The sequence below is a fragment of the Pelodiscus sinensis genome, chromosome 8, assembly GCF_052426305.1.
Source record: "Pelodiscus sinensis isolate ZL-2025 chromosome 8, ASM5242630v1, whole genome shotgun sequence".
Classification (NCBI taxonomy): domain Eukaryota; kingdom Metazoa; phylum Chordata; order Testudines; family Trionychidae; genus Pelodiscus; species Pelodiscus sinensis.
The window spans coordinates 58,632,761-58,653,064 of record NC_143059.1 but is presented as its reverse complement, the minus strand read 5'-3'; the positions used below and the strand labels follow the sequence as shown (position 1 = coordinate 58,653,064).

General features: G+C 45.7%; 1 protein-coding gene across 3 annotated transcripts in view; it reads right to left on the bottom strand.

Moving 5' to 3' along the window:
* The window catches only part of CACUL1 (CDK2 associated cullin domain 1), an 86,584-nt gene that overhangs the window by 26,297 nt on the left and 39,983 nt on the right, over positions 1-20,304 (bottom strand). The window contains exons 4-5 of one of the 3 annotated variants that reach the window (XM_075935375.2): positions 18,450-18,545; positions 1,684-1,786 (exon numbers count right to left, since the gene is read on the bottom strand). In XM_075935375.2, the coding sequence (XP_075791490.2) occupies positions 1,684-1,786; positions 18,450-18,545 (199 nt within the window). Of the gene's footprint in view, positions 1-1,683; positions 1,787-14,411; positions 17,416-18,449; positions 18,546-20,304 lie in introns of those variants that run through there. The other 2 variants (XM_075935376.2, XM_075935377.2) reach the window with 2 other exon arrangements.

The following is a 20,304-nucleotide window of genomic DNA, read 5'->3' as shown; positions in this document are numbered from 1 at the left end:
TTTAATTTAGCTATTTCAGCCCTTGGAGATATGCTAGCAATAGCATTTCTTAAGTAAGTTTTCAAAGAATAAACTGATGTCCTAAGATTATGAGGGAAAGAGAGATAACATTGCAAAAGATTAGAAGGATGATTTATTTAAATTGCCAAAAAAATGTAGAAGCACATCTATCTCCAACACATGTCAAACACAGGATACAGGTTGTATCAACACTAATGAGAATAAAGAGAAACCTATGCAAATCATGGTCCCTTAAATTCCTAAGGCATATCAGACCAATAAAAAAAAGGAGCATTGGAACTTTCACATACATGTGAAGAGTAAGTATAGACAAAAAACGGGGTGTCCAAAGAGGAAAAATGCACTTCTTATGAGAAAGCCCTAGCAGAAACATCTGTCTACTGATGATCAGTCCATAACACTATCTAGGACGATGTGTCCTTAGTTCTAAGTGGTGCATGAAAATACCTATAAGCTGTATCTGCTGCAATATTCATAACATTAATAAAACTGATAAAAGATAGATCTGGTTCTTGTGATTATGTGTTCTTTGCCTATGAGCTGTGTTCCAATGTTCCAATGAGCTCAAGATCTAAAAACAAGCAGAGCTCTGTTAAACTTGAGTGTAGCCAGCACTACACCTCAATGGTGTAATATAAGATCACTAAAATTAACTTTCAATAAAAATAAAGGCTACACTAGCCACTACTTCATCCATCCCCATCTTTTTCTTAATTGGTGGGGTGGGAAAAGAGAGGGGGGAGGAGGTATACAGTAAGATGACAACCAAGTTTCATACCTGGGCACCTGATTCCTCCAACCATACCACACACATTTACCTAGCACTCTTGATACTGGTTAAACCTCCTACGCTCTGGTGTATCACGGATATTGCTGGAGCAGAGAGCCCCAGCACAGGGGAATGAGTACCAACTGGGAGTCCAGCAGCGGGCCCACCAGCAGCAGCAACCAGAAACTCTGTCCCCAGGGAAGTCCCAGGCAGGCAGAACAGCAGCAGGCCTGGCAAGCCCCGTCCCCAGGGAGCTCTGGTCAGAGGCAGCTGGGGACCTCTGTCCCCAGGTAGTCCTAGCCTGGCAGCAGTGGGATGGCAGCCCAGTGGCAATGGGACTGAAGCACAGGCAGCCACAGGAAGGGGGAAGGGGGGAAGCAGGCTGGGAGGCCAGCAGAAGGGACCTAACGTGATCTAGCAAATTCCCTCATTCAGGATGGGTCAAGTCTCAAGGGTGCTGGGTCATGGAGGTCAAACCTGTACTGAAAGTAGAACAGGCTAGGCCGCTGCACAATAAAATACGTAGTCATCATAATTGTAAGGTAGACATCACTGGGATGAAATATTTGGACAACAATGGCATCTACACAAAATGTCTATGAAAAAACGATTGTTGTTTTGGCACTAACATGCCTCATTCTTCCTCCTAAAAACTTTTAAAACCATATATTTAGTAAATAACCAACCTCATTACACTGCATTTTTATTCAGAGACCAAAAAAGCCCACAGTAAGTATGTACAGTACTTGCAATCTGTATTTTAATCTTCTAGTCTTAGGATTTTGTTCCTACCTTTTCTGCTTTTTCCTCCTACAACCTACAGTTAGTTTTCCAAAATTGCAATAGAATTTGATTGCCATCTATTTTAAGAAAAATACAATAAATTGACTTACGCATTAGGCTGTAAATGTGCTTTTCTGCAACATGTTCCGTAAACAGCTTTATAAGGTCATCTTTTAAGTCTCTGTTAAGCTTGGTTTCTATGTAAAATTTATTCTGGAAAACAATAGAGACAGAGATTTTTGTATTTGACTTTACAATTGCACATTAAGCAAATACACTTTATCACCTAATGGAGTCAAAATTTAAAAATTATAATAATGTTATTGTTTGAGTTCTAAAGAGATTCATATTATACAAAAGCACATATATTATAGTCATATGCAACATACTTAAAATGAAGCACAAATAATACCACTGAAGCCAATGACATTTCCTTAAGGTTAAGCTCGTGTGTGTTTGCAGAATTGGGGTTTATGTCTGCAAAATACACTTTATTTTAATGATAGTTTTGAACAGACTATAACAACAAAACAGGTGTGGATATCAAGTTTATAGCAATGACATATTGATCAAAGGCATCAAAATGTTTAAGATAGGATTCATTATCTGCAAAATTTTACTTGTTTCTGAAGGATGGGAGTGAGAGGATGAGTGTGTATGTGTAAAAATAACATAACGACCGTACTAGGTCAGACCAAAGCTCCATGTAGCCCTGTATCCTGTCTGCTGACAGTGGTCAATACCAGGTGCCCCAGAGGAAGGGAACACAATAGGTAATCCTCATATGATCCCTCTCCTGTCATCCATTTCCAGACAAACAGGCTAGGAACACCATTCCTATCCATCCTGGCTACTAGCCATTGATAGACTTAACCTTCATGAATCTAACTATTTTTTGAATCCTGTTAATGTCCTAATCTTCACCACATCCTCTGGCAAGGAGTTCCACAGGTTGACTATGTGCTGAGCAAAGAAAAACTTCCTTTTGTTTAAAACCTCTGGAAAAAATCTGAATTGCTTTTCATCAGCTTTCATGGCAAGGGACTGTTAGATTTGGTGCCAGCACTGGTAGTTTCATGAGGATTTACAAGTCACAACCCAGCCTGGAGCAGCTCCCACACCCACAGCGTGCACAGCCTAGGGCAACCCGCCACTGCCACCCAGAGAGGGCCCAGAGCAGCCCCAGCCCAAATACACAAACCTAGCCCAATCTGGCCTGAGCAGCCCCCCCCACCTACAGTGTGGGTTGGGAGTGCTCCAGGCCCCACACCCTTGGCCCAGAAAAGCCCCATGCCCTAGCCTGGTTGGGCCCACCTCAGGTAGGGAGCCACTCCCAGCCTAGCCAGGCCCTGCCCACTCCCATTTAAGCAGTTAACTAGTCAAATGCAACATTTAACCGGTTAACTGATTAAATAGGATTTTACATCCCAAGTCCTTAGATAATTGTTCTCAAAAATTGTTTCTTGGCCTGCTTTCTTATATTTCTACACTTCAGTTGCAAGAGATCATGCTCCTTTCTATTTTCCTCCACAGGCCCGGACTTCCATTTTTTAAAAGATGCCTTTTTGCCTCTAAAATGCCTCTTTTATACTCTGATGTTTAGCCATGGTGGCATTTCTTTGCTCCTCTTACTGCATGAACATACTGCAATTGATTTGGACTATGAATTATGTTCTACAGTTTTTCAGAGGAAAAACACACTGAACTTTTTCTATAATTATTGGTATTTTCATTCTTTATTAGGTTAGCAACGATAAGAGGTCATAATTTTATACTTCATAAAAAAGGTGTTGGGACTTTACTCTGATATTATTTTTTTAATTTTATTAGGTGGTACAATTAGTTTTGAAAAATGATGCTGACTTACTAAGTAGTTCCAGTTGTAGTAAGTTGAGGTCAGTAACATGGAGTCAGCAGGCCTAAATAGAGGCCTATAACATGAAAACAGGAACAGGCCTGCAATCTAGTGAGCAAGACTTTGGTTCAGTAACAGGAGCCAAGAAAGAGGCCCTATTGATAAATTGTGTGATTGTGTAAGTTAGGTCGAGCATGGAAGGACACAGGAAGGTACTGGGTACAGACTGTGAGCCAAAGGGGAGTATTGGAACATCTTAATAGAAATGTCTTGGTACAAAAACTCCCTAAAAACTAATGCACATACCAACCTAGGTTCAGGACCGGGTCGAAATTGACAGCATGAAGGATAGTAAGTAAGCCCCCCTTCCATAAGGTGAGGGGTGGTAACTAGGCAACAGAGGGTGGTAACCTGGTACGTAAAGAAATGATGTAAGTTGTTTGTACCTGTCTATAAAAGGACACCGCAAAGGGTGCTCTCCGGCCGACCTTGGGGGGGGCGCACTAGGCGCCTGAACGGCAGGTGTCATTGCCTAAACTTACAGAGTGCACAGTAGCTTAACTTTGACTAACTGCTGGTAATATCTGTTATATGGCAATAGGCCTGCCCGGTGTTGGTACCTTGTCAACGCGGGCCATAGTGCCCAGTGGTGTAACATTGTACTGATCTCTGTTACCAACTGGTAGAGCTTCGCATTTGACAATAAACCTGCTCGATTGATTTCAAACCTTGCCTGCATCTGTCGTTTCCGGGGCCTCTCAGAGATCTCTTGTGTTGACCCAAGTGCACGGGGTCTAACACTCTAGATCAGGGGTCTCCAAACTACGGCCCGCGGGCCGGATGCGGCCCGCGAGGCCCTCTCATCCGGCCCGTGGAGACCTTTTTGTCTGGCCCCGCCTTCTTCCGCGTGCCGGCGAGATTATCCCTGAGGCGCTCTCGGTTTAAACTACGTTTCCCAGAAGCCCTTTCGATGCTGCCGTTTCAGTCCCTCTCAACCCAGATTGGGCAGGGTCACGCGTTGTGGGCGGCACCAACCGGAGCCAATCAGGCGGAGGGTGGCTGCGGCGGTGGAAGGAGAGAGCTTGAGTCCGAGCATTGGTGTCAGCAGGAGAAACGGATTCGCAGGCGGCTGCGCGAGGCCCCAGCGCGCGCACAGGACAGCAGGTAGCCCAGGTCAGGGACGGCTTCGTGTGCCGCTTGGCCAGGCGGGCGAAAAAGGGGGGTCTCGAAGGTGGGCTCCGGATCAGACCCGGCGGCAGAGGATCGCGGGAGGCTGGACGGAGGGGAGGAAACCCGACGGTGGTTTCTCAGGGGCTAGGAGCGAGGGGCTACTTCTCCGGGGGCGGGGCTGAGGAGCTGGTGCCCATTGCAGGAGGCGGTCTGGTTGCTGTGGCACAGCCTCGGGGTGACGCTGTGCCGTGCCTAGCGCGCTGCCCTGGTCCCTGCAGTGCGCCCTGAAGAAACATCCCTCTCCCTTCCACGTCTGGTCTCTCTCATCCACAACCCAGAGCAGCACCGCCCTGCCAGGTATCAGTCTGTGGGAGCGTTGGGCACTGCTTTCCAACTTCCTTTACCAAGTGATAACGTGTCTGCTTTCAAACCAGCTTTTCCCATTAAAATGCATGCCCCTTGTTCCATGGGGCTATGTTACAAATTGTCACCTCATTCCCTGCATGATAGGAGAGCGATCACATCTCTTCAAGTGTGAGTGTCTTAGGCTGAACATATTGCCAGGATTATGTTGCTTACAATTTTCATCACATTGCACAGGTGGAAATGAGTTCTCAGCAGTTTCCCCGTTCTGGAGCCCCTCCTGCAGGACTAGGACAAGCACCACCCCCAATTTCAAACAGTGATTTCTAAAGCCAGAAATGTCTGCTATTTTGGCATCCAGGAAACAATTTCACCATTCACACTAATACAGGTGTTCATGTGTAGTGTATCAATGTGTTATTAAATAATAACTGAATAAAATAATATTCAATAAATAATTTAAAACAACATCCATGTTTTGATTGTTTTTTATTTGGACCTCAAGTGTGTAGTCGGCCCCCGAACTGCTGTTTGATAGTTAATGCGGCCCTCGGGCAGAAAAGTTTGGAGACCCCTGCTCTAGATAAAGGGAGTACCGATTGTTACGCACGCAGCCGAAAGTTTAACAACGGAGTAGAGGTCCTGTCAGGAGCGCGCCAGGACAACCTTGACCAGACGACGCTGACACTGACAGACCAGACCACTGAAGGTACCGAGGTACGAAAACACCGAAGTACGACACCAGTAATGTCTATTACAATACAAGGTGGTGTGTTACCATTACAGTATTTATCAAATCATATTCTTGGCTCAAACTGATAGCTTCAGAGAGGATGAGACATATCACATACAAAAAATATATATCTATAAAACATTCCTAAATACATTAATAGTGCCAACTAGCTACATTTATATTAGTCATTGAATGACGGTGCAGTAATTATGCATAAAATCAGCTTCAAATGAATCCTTTGCTGAGCTGTAGAAGAGATTGGTACATTCATGTTCTAACAAGTTTGCCCTTTGTCAGACCTTATTTCCTGAAGTACCCCAATAAATGTTGTCAATGATGCAACAGACAGAGCTTTTCCTGTGTAGGAGCCAGCAGGTAGCTAAGTCACTGTGAACTCTAACGCTAGTAGACTTAAAAGTAGTATAGCAATGGTATTTGCACAGTCAGATTTACCCATCTTTTTGGCCAGCTAACATACATCAGTTACAGTGATTTATCTACACAGAGCGTCCCTCTCATGCTAACTTAGGCAACTGACGTCTCACAGGCACAAAGCAGTACAGCAGTAACTATTTTTGTCTGGGTGGGGTGAGACACTGAACTGAGAAGACAACAGATTTGACTGGGACACTGGAGGGGTGCGGGAAGAGAGTCAAAAGATTCTAATAAGTTGGTTTCTTCCGAAATTAAACAAATTAGTCAGACAACATACTCGCTCTCTCTGGGAGGTGGTGGAAACCCCACTGTTTATGTTTTTTAACTGAAAAAGCAATGGAGAGTTTAGCTGAATGTAAGGAGTACAGGCAGTCCCCCGGGTTACGTACAAGATAGGGACTGTAGGTTTGTTCTTAAGTTGAATCTGTATGTAAGTCAGAACTGGCGTCCAGATTCAGCCGCTGCTGAAACTGACCGCCAGTTCTGACTTACATACAGAATCAACTTAAGAACCCCAAGCGTCCCCAAGTCAGCTGCTGCTGAAACTGATCAGCAGCTGATTCCAGGAAGCCCGGGGCAGAGCAACTCTGCCTCGGGCTTCCTGTAGTCAGCGCTGGTCAGTTTCAGCAGCGGCTAAATCAGGACGCCTGGGGCAGAGCAGCTGGGGTGCTGCTGGGTTGCTCCAGTAGCACGGCTCCTCGGCACTACTGGACCAACCCAGCAGCACCCCATCTGCTCTGCCCCAGGCGTCCTGATTCAGCCGCTGCTGAAACTGACCAGCAGCGGCTGAATCAGGACCAGAGCAGCTGGGGTGCTCCTGGGTTGGACCAGTAGCGCCCAGAGCGGCGCTGCGGGACCAACCGGCAGCACCCCAGATGCTCTGCCACAGGCGTCCGGAGAAAAGCCTAGTCTGCTGGGGGGAGGGGGGGGCGTACTAACTGCGCTCCCCCCTCCCCCCCAGCAGACCAGGAAGACATGGGCGGCGGACCGAGACGCACCGCGGTCCAGCCGCCTGGGTCCTCCGCGGCTTTGCTCCCAGTCTCCCTGGTCTGCTGGAGACCAGCAGACCAGGGAGACAGGGAGCAAAGCCTCTGAGGACGCCGGCAGCGGGACAGCCGCGGGGCGTCTGGGCTGTCCTGCTGCCGGCTTCCCCCGCGGCTTTGCAAAGCCGCGGGGAAGCCGGCAGCAGAGCAGCCCAGGCGCGCCTGGGGTGCCCCGCTGCCCGAGCCCCCCCCCTCGACTTTGCAAAGCCGCGGGGAAGCCGGCAGCAGAGCAGTGTAGGCGCGCCTGGGCTGCTCCGCTGCCCGAGTCCCCCGCAGCTTTGCAAAGCCGCGGGGGGGGGGGGGGCGCGGCTCGGGCAGCGAGGCAGCCCAGGCGCGCCTGGACTGCTCCGCTGCCGGCTTCCCCGCAGCTTTGCAAAGCTGTGGGGGGGCTCGGGCAGCAAGGCAGCCCAGGCACGCCTGGACTGCTCCGCTGCCGGCTTTCCCACGGCTTTGCAAAGCCGCGGGGGGGTGGAGGGTGGGGGCTCGGGCAGCCCAGGCGCCCCTTGGCTGCCCGAGCCCCTCCGCGGCTTTGCTCTGCGTCTTCCTGGTCTGCGAGGTCCTGCAGTCCGTGTACTCTGGGGCAGCCCCGTTCGTATCTGCGGATCCGACGTAAGTCGGATCCGCAGGTAAGTCGGGGACTGCCTGTACTACTGCATTGACAAGAGAAAAGATTAAATAGTTATTTCTATAATGCTTTGATAGAAAATACCATACATTCACCCTAATACAGCACTATTAGAGAATATATTTGTTTACTTGGAAATGCAGTTTATAAGCTATGCCCACTTCGCTTCTCACACACGTAGCTATTCTGTAAGGGTACGTCTACACAGCAACATTATTTTGAAATAACTTATTCAGCATCTACACAGCAGGCAGTTATTTTGAAATAACATCAAAATACTGTCAAACTGTAGGACTTCTTACTCCGACTCCTGTAGCCCTCGTTGTATGAGACGTAAGGGAAGTCGGAGGAAGAGTGCTCTATTTTGAAATAAGTGCTGTATAAACACTCCCTATTTCGAATTAAGCTACACAGTTGACGCAGCTCAATTTGCGTAGCTTATTTCGAGTTAATCCCTGCTGCGTAGACGCACCCTAAACGATTAATGTTTCAATTCTGAAAGGACAAGGAGGAGAGTTTTCTCCCCCTTCTTAGGGGAGACACCAGCAGATTTTTCATAAAAGATGACTCCAACTAAAATACAGTGTTGCTATTTCTTAAAATAGCATGAGTGACAAATTTGTTTAAGGGTCTGACTAAGATATAATGCTCGTCAAATGCTGACATAGTTAACTGCCTCCTTTACACCCCACCACCTCTCAAACCAACAGACATCAAACATGAACCTGAGTTAGTGCTACTCTGGTGTACCAGGAAATGGGAAAGGAAAACAATTTTACTACCATCCATGCAATATATTCTTCATCTAGTGAGCATCAAGGAGGGATCAAAAGAAGAGTGCTAACATTTGGGAAGAACTGAATTGGTGACAGAATTCAGCAATCAAAATCAGAAGGGCCCACGATTTTGATTAATCTGACTTCATGACTTGAAAAGTAATGGGGTTTCAACTTCTGGGACTCAGCCTTACTTAGTGTCCTACCAAATTGATGGCCATGAAAAAAAATGGGTCAATGACTGAAATCTTATCTGCCCCCATGAAATCTGGTCTTTTGGCCCTTACTATAAAGATTTCAGGGGAGCGATCTGCATGTTCCAAATTAGGGGTCTTGCCTAAAAGGGAGTTGCAGGGGGATCACAAGGCTGTTTTAGGGGGAATTGCAGTATTGCCACTATTACTTCTGAGCTGCCTTCAGAACTGGGAGGCTGGAGAGTAGCAGTTGTTCACTGGGCATCCAACTCTGAAGGCAGTGCCTTGCCAGCAACAGTGCAGAAGTAAGGACGGCAATACCATACCACGCCACCCTTACTTCTGTGCTGCTGCTGGCGGTGGATATGCCTTTAGCTGCCCAATTCTGAAGACACTGCAGCTGCCAGTAGCAAAGCAGAAGTAAGGATAGCAGTACCACAACTCCTACCCCTTCAATAACCAATAATCCGCCCCGGTATCTCATTTTTGAGTCAGGACCTCTTCAATTACAACACTGTGAAATTTCAGATTAAATAGCTGATATTATGAAATTTACTATTTTAAAAATCTTATGACTGTGGAATTGACCAAATGGACCATGAATTTGGTAGGGCCATGGCACACTTTGGGCAAACCCATGAAAAAAATAATCAAATTTCAGACAAAAATTGGTGAATATTCCAAAATGATAAATTTCAGGGATACGTTTAGGAAAAGTTTCGTTTAACTCTAACTCCACAGTTTATGTTCCACAGAACGTTGTAGAGTACACACTTTAGTAAGCATCTAAGTTCTAGATGGAACATTGAAAGTTAAGTCCCTACCTCCCTTTAGACTCTCAGGAAATCCCAGAAAAACCAACCAAGCAAACGAACTTCAGCCCATAAGTGAGTACTTTTAGCAAAAGGAAGAAATGACAATTCTTTCTCTTGAAATAATCCTCTCTAAGAAATCCACCACTACCTCATAAAGTTGAACCTTACAATGTATGTTAGTTAATGCACTGAACTGATGAAGCATACACATTTCCTACATTTTCAGTCCTCCCATACATGTCATAGGATTTGATCCTGTATTACTGGAGTCATTAATTTTGCTATTGACTTGATTGAGTACACACATTAAACCCCCCAGTAAAATATATTGTTTGGGAGTACTGGGGAAACAGGCTGAGAGAAACCAAGGAGCTCAGGAACAAAAGCATGTTCCATGTACCACAGATTTCTCAAGAAAAAACACTGATTTCCTGGATTTTTTTTCTTTAATATGAATATTGTTATCCTTTCAAAATGCACTTCTGTATTGTCAAGTTGAATTCAAGTAAAGGCAATTCATGGTAAATTAAATTTTTCAATGCACTAACCACTTAGTTGAACAGTTACTTTTTGAACAATAGATTTTCCAACCGTTTTGCTACATCTGTTTAAAGACTATGTGAGTGTACACTTAAGTGTTATCAGAATCAGACTGCTTTATTTTAAAAAGGGCATGAATACCGAAGTGTTTTCTTTTCTAAGGGTGCGGGAGAAGGGAATATATCTCAAGATCTGGGAGGAAAAAAAAAAAAAAAAAAGCCCCACGCACCTACAAAACAAAATTTGAATATGGACCAGCTCAAGAAATGGCAAGGTTTATGACCCTCACTGAGCAAGGAAGCTTATACCCAAAAGATGCACAATGTGGAAAATCCAAAGCAGGGGAGAGGAGGATCTAAACCAGGGCTACTCAACATGCAGCTTTTGGGCCACATGCAGCCTGCAGCCCGTTTGTTTGTGGCCCGCAGTGCAGTTTGGGTTTATGCAGGGCTCAGCGCATGACCTACAGGTAGAATCCTTTGAACATGGCCTCCACTGGGAACAGGCTCTACAACAGCAAGGCATCTTCTAGGCGGGGTGAGCAATGAAAGATGCAAGCGAATGGACTGGCAGGAACAGACAGGTACAAGGTGCTGGCATTTCTAGCCCTCAGGGAGGAAGTGCCGGGAGCGCTGGCGCATTGTGTGCAAGAAACTATTTGCATGTATATTTGCATGTATTTGCAACCACTCTTAAGTTGCAGCCATCAGCATGTGCTGTGAGTATCACTGTGGCCCCCAGGGCTTGCAAAGTCAAGTAGCTCTGATCTAAACAGTAGCGTGGTTTATAATACAGGCAGTCCCCGGGTTACGTACAAGATAGGGACTGTAGGTTTGTTCTTAAGTTGAATTTGTATGTAAGTCGGAACTGGTACATATTGTACCCCAGGTGTCCGATTCAGCTGCTGCTGAAACTGACCAGCAGCTGACTACAGGAAGCCCGAGGCAGAGCTGCTTCGCCCCGGCTTCCTGGAATCAGCCGCTGAACAGTTTCAGCAGCGGCTGAATCGGACACGCCTGGGGCAGAACAGCTGGGGTGCTGCTGGGTTGGTCTGGTAGCACCGACCCTTGGCACAGCGGGACCAACCCGGCAGTACCCCAACTGCTCTACTCCAAGTGTCCCCAAGTCAGCTGCTGCTGAAACTGTTCAGCGGCTGATTCCAGGAAGCCCGGGGCAGAGCAGCTCTGACTCGGGCTTCCTGTAGTCAGACGCTGGTCAGTTTCAGCAGCAGCTGACTTGGGGACGCCTGGGGCAGAACAGCTGGGGTGCTGCTGGGTTGGTCCAGTAGCGCCGCACCTCGGCGCTGTGGGACCAACCCGGCAGCCCCCCAGTTGCTCCACCCCAAGTGTCCTGATTCAGCACAACTAGTGCACCCCCCCCCCCCAGCAGACCAGGCTTTTCTTGCCACGGAGGACGGGGGCGGCAGGACCGCGGCGCGTCTCGGAGGTCCCGCCGCCCGCGTCCTCCGCAGCGAGAAAAACCTGGTCTGCTGGGCGGGGGGGGGGCACACTAGCGGTGCCCCCCCCCCCCCAGCAGACCAGGGAGACGCGGGTGGGGGGACCGCCGAGACGCGCTGCGGTCCTGCCGCCCGTGTCCTCCGCGGCTTTGCTCCGCGTCTCCCTGGTCCTCTGGAGTGGCTTTTCTCGCTGCGGACGGCGGGACCGCCGCGGCGCGTCTCGGCAGTCTGCTGGGGGCGGGGGCACAGCTAGTACGGGGTTCCCTCACCCCGTTCGTAAGTAGGGATCCGACATAAGTCGGATCCACGTAACCCGGGGACTGCCTGTATGCATATGCAACTTTTTCAGCATTAGTTTGCTCCTGTTTTAAGTGACAAATATCTTCTTTTAAACGCTGGTTACTGGATGTGGCTCCAGTCCTGCAATCTGACCAATGCAAGTGGACCCTTCAATCCATGCAGAGTCCCACTACCTGGGTGCTGGAACATTCCCATACAGATCAGATGGCACAATCAGAATCCATGATGGAAAGAGGTGGAGAAACTCAACTAGGAAATGAAACTATGTCATTGTAGGCAGAAATGACGGTTCTTTGATGAGTGTTTCCCTATGCATACTCCACTGGAGATGTACTTGAGTCCCTGCACTGTGATTGGAGAACTTTGGTATCAGTGTCCACTGGACCTGCACATGAAACATTTCTTCTCATGCTACTCCATGAAGCTAACCAGAATACGCAAGCTAACCCTCCTCAGTTTCTTCTCAACTACAAAGTTGAGACAAGAATTCCAAAGGAAAGAGAGAAGGATGGATTGTGCAGCACCTATGGGCACACATCTTGAAGAACCATGGTTACTGCACAAGGTTTGTCTTCTTTGAGTAGTGCCCTATGAGTGCTTCACTTCAGGTTAAGCATAGTCTAGGCTATGTGGAAGAGTTATGGATGCTGGAATGTAGGAATGTAAGAAAGTAGACAACTATCCAATAAGCATATGCTCATTGGGTAGTCGAGTCAATTACTCACTCTGGTCAGGGGTAGAGCCAGTGCTAGGGAGAGCTGGTTTAAAAAGTTGGTCCCCCCCAGCAGTCTCTGTGGTGTGGAGGGAGAGACAGAGTCGCATCGTCCCGGAGCCAGCATGAGCCGGGACTGTTCAGTTCGGGGTCACGCTGGCCCCAGGAGTTACCCATGCTGCATCTCGGCATTTTAAATGTAGTAAGAGCTTGCTGGGTAGCGAGCGCTGCCCCATCAACTAACGGAGTAGTTGATGGAAATTCCATTGACTACTCGATTAGCTGATTAACTGCAATTTAACATCCCTACTGGAATGTACACCCAATCTGAAAATTGGGACTACTTCTGCAGGGCTTGTGTCAAGGGTGTCAAGGGCTTGTGACCGTGTAACAGGACATCTTATACAAGAGCTTTTTAGGTATTAGAACCACACAGGATCCATGCCTTGAGGTGGAGAGTCACCAAGGCTACATTTGTTTACAGAATTCAACCCAGAAAACAACTCTGACTTCAGTGCAACGCCTGGAATTCATAGGGACCAACTTGACTTGTCACAGCCCAAAGCACTCTTACACCAACACAGGTTCCTATTCCTAATCACACTCAGACATTGTTCAAAAGAGCCCACAAATACCAGCCAGACTTTGATGCCACTCTTGAGCCATTTGGCAGCAGACACGGCTTTCCATTCAATACCTCCAAGTATGATTCAGATCAGTTTGCAGAGCAAACAAGGACAATCCCACTAGGATTAGAAACTTGTTAAAATGGTGAAAGGTCCCAGTCAATGTTTGGGAAAGGATCCCTCTCTCAGGGAACTCTGGAGAACTCACTAGGGGCTGACAATAGCCCAAAGGGGAGCACTCAGTACTGGTAATGGTTGTGATCCAAAGTGGACTCAAGGATTTGTCTGTGAGCCAGTAAAACTTATATGAAAATAGATGCCATGGAGGTTGAAGGCTGAAAACCTGTCTCCCTGATCTAGTGTTGGGAAAAAAAAAAATCACTGCTAAAGTGACCATCTCAAATATTTGAACCTTGACAAATTTGTTGAGAGCTCTGAGGTTTAGTATGGGTCTCAAACCTTCCTTCTTTTTGGGGTATTAGGAAATAACGAGACCAGAACCTCTTCCATTGTAGATGTTGAGGTACTGGTTCTATGGTTACTAACTGGAGGAGGTGATCAATTTTCTGTTTCAGTAGTCTCTCATGAGAAGGGTCCCTGAAGAGAGATGGAGAAGGAGTTGTGCAGGAGATAGGGAGGTAAAAATGGATGGCGTACCCAGTTTGAACAATCTCTAGGACCCATCAGTCCAATGTTATGCATTCCTTAGGCACTATGGAATGCTGCTATTTAGTGGCTGGGCATGTCACTCGAGGGGGGTGGTCTAATGGCACCTCAACCTGGCTGTCAAAAGTGGAACTTAGACATAGAGGGCCAGGATGAAGATTATGGGCCAGGAGATTTGCATTCAGGGAATTTCTCTTTGTTTGCAACTCATAATGGCACTCTCATTGATGCTGAGATATCTGTGTTCTACGCTAGAACTGGGGACTAACTCGTCTCTTTTTCCGCAATGTATAGATACCCAGTGACCAGAGGGTAATCCTGGAGTCATTCAGGGTGTGAAGGAAGGTATCAGTCATCTCAGCAAAGAGCTTCAGGTCCTCAAAGGGAAGGTCTTTGACCACGAACTGTACCTCTTTTGGGATGCGTGATAAATGGAGCTCATTGCATCACCGCAGCTGGGGAGATGGACCTAGAGGCTGAGTTGGCTGCATTGAGGGCTTTGCCACTAATTGTCCCCCCCCCCCCCAACAATAATAGACTTGACCAAATCATGATGTACTTCTGGCATCTTTTAAATGAAGCCTCACAGAGCAGGCCCAAGAGACACTGATATCAAAGTTCTCCAATTAGCAGTGCAGGGATGCAAGCACACCTACAGTGCAGCATCCATAGGGACACTACTTGAGGAAGAATCTATTTTTTCTTTTTAAACAGAGTTAAAAGCATGTTTACAGGCAGTCCCCGGGTTACATCAATCCGACTTACATCGGATCCCTAGTTACAAACGGGGGGCGGGGGGGTACACCTCTGGCGGCGTGGGGGGCGCTTCCCCCCAGAAGACCAGGGAGACGCGGAGCTAGCACCCCCCCTCCCCCAGCAGACCAGGGAGATGCGGAGTGGCTTTTCTCGCCACGGAGGACGTGGGTCTGCTGGGGGGAACAAGACACCAGCCAAAAGGGGGCACTCCAGAGCGGAAAAATTAATTTCCTAGGGAACAGCAGGAGTAGCAGGCAGAGAGACCCATTGTTACAGTCCCCACCTTGGGAGCAACAGCTCTTTCCCTCGTCAGGACTAGAGCTGCAAGTATCTTGTTAGCGTCACGTGAAATTAACAAGTCCCTTCCAGCCTGGCAGAGGTGAAGCTGAAAAATTACCCAGAGGTGTGGGCGGGCAAGAATGGGGAGGAGCAGGACAGAAGGGAAGAGGGGATAAGCCCCAACCCCACACCCTGGCTGGAGCAGAGCAGGGTAAGCCCCAAGGGGATGGGTCTGGTTGCAAAGTGGGTGAGTGGACAATGAAGACCCACCTGTGGCTAAACTCCTGTGCCCAACACAGAATTTTTCTTTAAAATTAATCCTGTGGATAAATTCTCACACACACACACTTACCAGGAAGGGATTTCCATTTTCTGCTCAGCAGAATACAACAACAGCTTTGATCATACACATTTCACTGTGCTCTCCAATGACTATTGATTACACTTAATACCCATTTCACTGAACCATCTGTAGCAAATTCTATTTGGAACAGTAATATGCATTGAATAAACTTTTTTTTAAGTTATAAAAAACAAAGATTCTGACTATTAAATGAATAACTGGGATCTTTCAGGTACCCCAAAAGGAAGATTTGGATATAGCATGAAACACTGAAACTTATGATCAATTTTTAATTAAAATATCAACCAAAAAAACCTTCATATCAAAACAGTATGTGTTTTTCTGAGAATAAGGAAGTTGTATGAAAAGCAGGGTCTTTTCCACCTAACTCCAGCTTCCCGTCCCCCCCAAAAATAGGTACCAGTTCCGACTTGCATACAAATTCAACTTAAGAACAAACCTACAGTCCCTATCTTGTACGTAACCTGGGGACTGCCTGTAGTTACCACCTGCCTGTTTACTACTTACATAGTAAACATCTATAGTGTCTAAGCAGTAAGTCCTTAATCCTGACAATTTGATTTTTCACTTACTATTTTCAGATGCAGTAAACAATATACTCAAAAACTCTCTACCACAAAACTAACTGAATTTAAAAAGTTCCCCTCAAAGGAATGAACACTAGCAAAAATAACATTGTTATCACTACTAACGACAAATAAAGGATGGGGAAACCGACACAGCAATCAGTACCTGAGTATAATGTTAACTTTTATTTACTATAAGTAAGAGAATATATTACTGCAAAGCTCAAATGTGATCTGCAAAAAAACAGCTTTTGACCTGGATTTTATGCAATAAATCTACCTTCTTGTAAAAAACACGTACTTGACATTAAAAACATATTATGTTATTTTAGATATGAGCTCTAAGTCATGAATAAAAGAAAGCTCAAAGCATATCCTGATAATGCAACTGACTCTCACATAGTACGTATAAAGCAAGCACTGCACACTTAGGAGGGCCAACTAATCACCACAAAGATGTAGTAAATCAAGGAGGTATAGACATCTCTCACTAGCTTCTCCTATCCCATTTCAGGGGACTGAGCTGGAAAGAAAATGGTCTCAGCTTGTACCAGCAAGTAAATCTCCAAATCTCTGGGGAATATGGATAGAGCTGCCTTTTTTTTTTGGGAGGGGGGGAGGGCGCGAGCTGGTATAAGAGATTAAGCTGGGAAGAACAGCCAGTGCCTGCTCCCAAAGAGAGGGGTAGAGAATCTTCATCATGCTTCCTGGCTCGGCTGTTTCCCGGTAGTAGTATGCTGCGGCTGCAGGGCTTTATCAAAAAGGAGCATGTGAAGGCGCCTCTCTCTTTCCTTCCTAACCCTGGAGGTAAGTTTGCAGCAATGGGGACATTTCTGGGGAATGTAAGCTTCCTCCAGACACTTGATGCAGTTGAATGCTGGCATTGCCTCCCGGCAAGAGCCGCATTTCTTAAAGCCAGTCGACATGGCAGGTTTGAGCCAGTGGTCAGATAGTTCAGCCTGTAAGTCAGGGTGAAGGGGGTACTTTGTTGTGACCAGGGAGTAAAGTCTGTTTGAGCTTTTCCTCTTCTTGAGAAAGGATACTTTTTTTGTTTTTGTTTTTTTAAAGGAGCAACTATGTACAGGAGATGAACCAGGAAACAGCTGTGAGAGATGGAAAGTAACACCGCCGCGTTAGTTTAAAAACAAAACAAACAAAGAAGTAATGGAGCAGGCAGGGAGGGGAAGAAACAGTAGTTGGAAGTATATACAGCGGAAGACTAGAGCACGCTAGTCTCCAAGAGCTGAAGTGAAGAGCGCGGTTCTAAGCGTCTGCAGCCTGAGGCGGTCTTGAGGAACTGGAGGGAGGCCGGACCGCACTCCAAGAAAAGTGTGTGAAAGCCGCGAGCCCCGCGCCACATGCGCGGTCCAGCCGGATACTGCTTCTGACAAGCCTCCGTCTGCAGCACCAGGGCAAGCCCAGCACCCACAGTGGAGCACCCGCAGGGACATCCTCGAAGAAGAACAGCCAGTGCCTGCTCCCAAGGAGAGGGTTGGAGAATCTTCATCATGCTTCCTGGCTCCACTACACACTGGTCCACATGGAGGGGACTGAAGAATCCCCATCTCCTTTCATAACGTGCAGGATTATAATAAAGATACCAAAGTTACTCCTTACCTAAAATTATGACAAGTGAATTCAACACACACACACACACACACACACACACCCCACCCACCCACCTTCTTCTAAAGAACTTTTTTGTAATTAGCAGAGGGATTTTTTTTTTTTAAACAGAGCCTGAGATACAGAAGACATTTTTGAAAATCTTAACTAAAAATACGTTTCCGTGGTCTAGAAATGAAATATTCCTTCTATTCATATTTTTGAGTGAGGTCCAAATCATGAATTATTTTTATAAGATAACATACAATTATTTCTTTTTAGTTATTCATTACAAAAATATAAGTCTTGGTGCTCCAACAGATGCCCATAGAATGCATAGGTATCAAAGAGCTTATGAGCACCACAGGCAGGAAGTTACAAAATCTATACAACCAATAGCTGTAGTTCAGAGAGCTTAGAGCTTTTGCAAACATACTTTCAAACTAAGATTTGTGAACAAATTTTTTTGGTGCAACTGATGCTCTCAATTCCATGATCAACATGGCTATTTATTCTTCCAAGAGACTATATGGGGAGGGAGACTGGGCTGGTTTTTTGACTGTGTGGTTTTTTCCCTTTTCTATATCTGCAAGAAAGCTCGGTAGGCCTATAGAATTTGTGCAACCTAAAGAGAGATATTTCCTTCTCCGTAATGCATACAAACTACTAGACCAACATCTAAAAACTCTATGAGCTGGCCAAACTCACAATATTTTAAAAATTACACAGAAGTTGACACTGGTTGCCAATCAAAAAATATCAATCTTTCTGCTATGAAAACATCAGCAAAGCAGAAAAATAGCCAAAAACTGTCAATTTAAGTGCATTATTTTTAATCTTCCTAGATTTAATCCTAAATGCAATACCAGCAGCAAGTACAACAATACTTATTTTTTAATGAAATTAGGACATTAAAGTTGCATTTGGCTCTTTACGCTTTCTATTAACATCTCAACGTGCATAGATATTCTATACAAAAAGAATGTTCTAAACTTACCATATATATGAAAAGAGGCACAATGCTCTGCAATGCTCCCATATATTGCCCAAGAGCTATGTTAAATCTTTCAATATACAGATCTGGAGGGCTGGCCTGCAAGAAACAGTAAAAAGGAAGGAGTAATTTTAACATAAAGGAAGACAAATGTAGCACACTATGGACTACACTTCCAACTTAAAATTCCCCAGGCTAAAAAGGATGAAACAATTAGCTCCAAAGGGGCTAGTCATATTAATCCAGCATTCCTAAATCTAATTAGAACAACCTTCACCAAGACACCCAGCAAAAACTTAGCCTACAGCACCCAGTTTCCCCCAGAAATGTGTCACGACTCTGGCAAATATGTCCAATTATACCTCCAGCATGCCTATAGCATAAACCAGCATTTAGCACAACCAAGAATATACATTTAACTAAGCACCCAAACATTCTTTTGAAAGGTTTAGCGACTGTCAGGGCAAGATCCTGACAATGAACCTCCGTGGGCGCTGAAGTGTGTCTGTGTGGATTCATTTTTAGGCTCTAGCTCTTAGATATTATGGTGACATGAAGCATATAAAGTAATGTGGAGAGACACTGCCCAGGTGGAAGTTCCAGGAAGCATTTGTTCCTCAAAAAATGGTGTGTCTGGGTTTTTCAGTGTGAGGGAAGCATGATCAAATGTTTCACTGGAGATGGTGTGAGGCATAATACCTTATAAAGTTCAAAGGGCTTGCTACTCTCTAATGCCAGCCAAGTTTGCTACTGACTTAACAGGGAATGTGTCTTCCCCTGCACTGTCCATTTCGACAGTGCTACACAGGTTAGGTATTTCTTATGGTCAGAGAAGCATCGGTACTGTAACAGTGGTTGAACCCTACACAGTGACAGTGAGAAAGATGCAAATTTCTCAAGCGGGGTCTGTCACACTGACTCTTCCATGCTCATTCAGAATGGTTTGCATTATATTAATTCCTGTAATCAGGTGTGCAGTTATTTAGCTTTACCTCAAATATTGCCTCATTTTCACAAGCCAGAGTCCTTATCTTCTAAAAAGGTGATTTACATTGTTGTCAGTATTTTCATAAAGAAGCGCTAATGTTACTTCTAATATGTTCAAAACCAATCATTCCATACAGCCCAGGGTTTTCCAGAAATTTTTTATTTCCTTAACATAGCTAGTAAATTTGTAGAGTGTTAATTTTCCATAGTCTGCCCCCAGTTATATGGAAATAGGGGAAAAAAGAAGTTAAAAAAGCAAATTAATGGGGTACACTGTAATAAAAGTGCAGGGGGTTGGGGGAGTACCATAAAATTTTAACAGATTGAAAAGGGGTCCTTATGCATGAAAAGGTTGGGAACCACTGACCTAGGTGCTAAAGCTATCTTCCTTACTCCCTTATGTGTTGTGAATTATACATTCAGGGTCACGTATCCTGTACCCCTTGAAGTTGCTGGTACCAGGAGTTTTATGATGTGAAACCTGTTGACATCAGCTAAAAGCTGTAAACAGTGGCAGATATAGTTATATTCACCACATGGTTATGATTATGCAGCATATGGGTATTCACATTACTAAATCAGGGCCTAAGAAGTGATGTAATCAATAAGGCTACCTCTACACTGTAAGCTTTTTGCACAAGAACAGCTGTTCCTGCACAAAAGCTTGAAGAGCATCTACACTGCACACGCATTCTTACACAAGTAAATTTACAGTAAAGCATCAGAAGAGAAGGCTTCTTGCACAAGAGTTATTCCTCTCCCCATGAGGAATAAGCCCTCTTGCGCAAGAAGGCAGTGTGGACGGGCAACAGGGATTTCTTGCACAAGAAATCCCTATGGCTAAAATGGCTGTCAGAGCTTTCTTATGCAA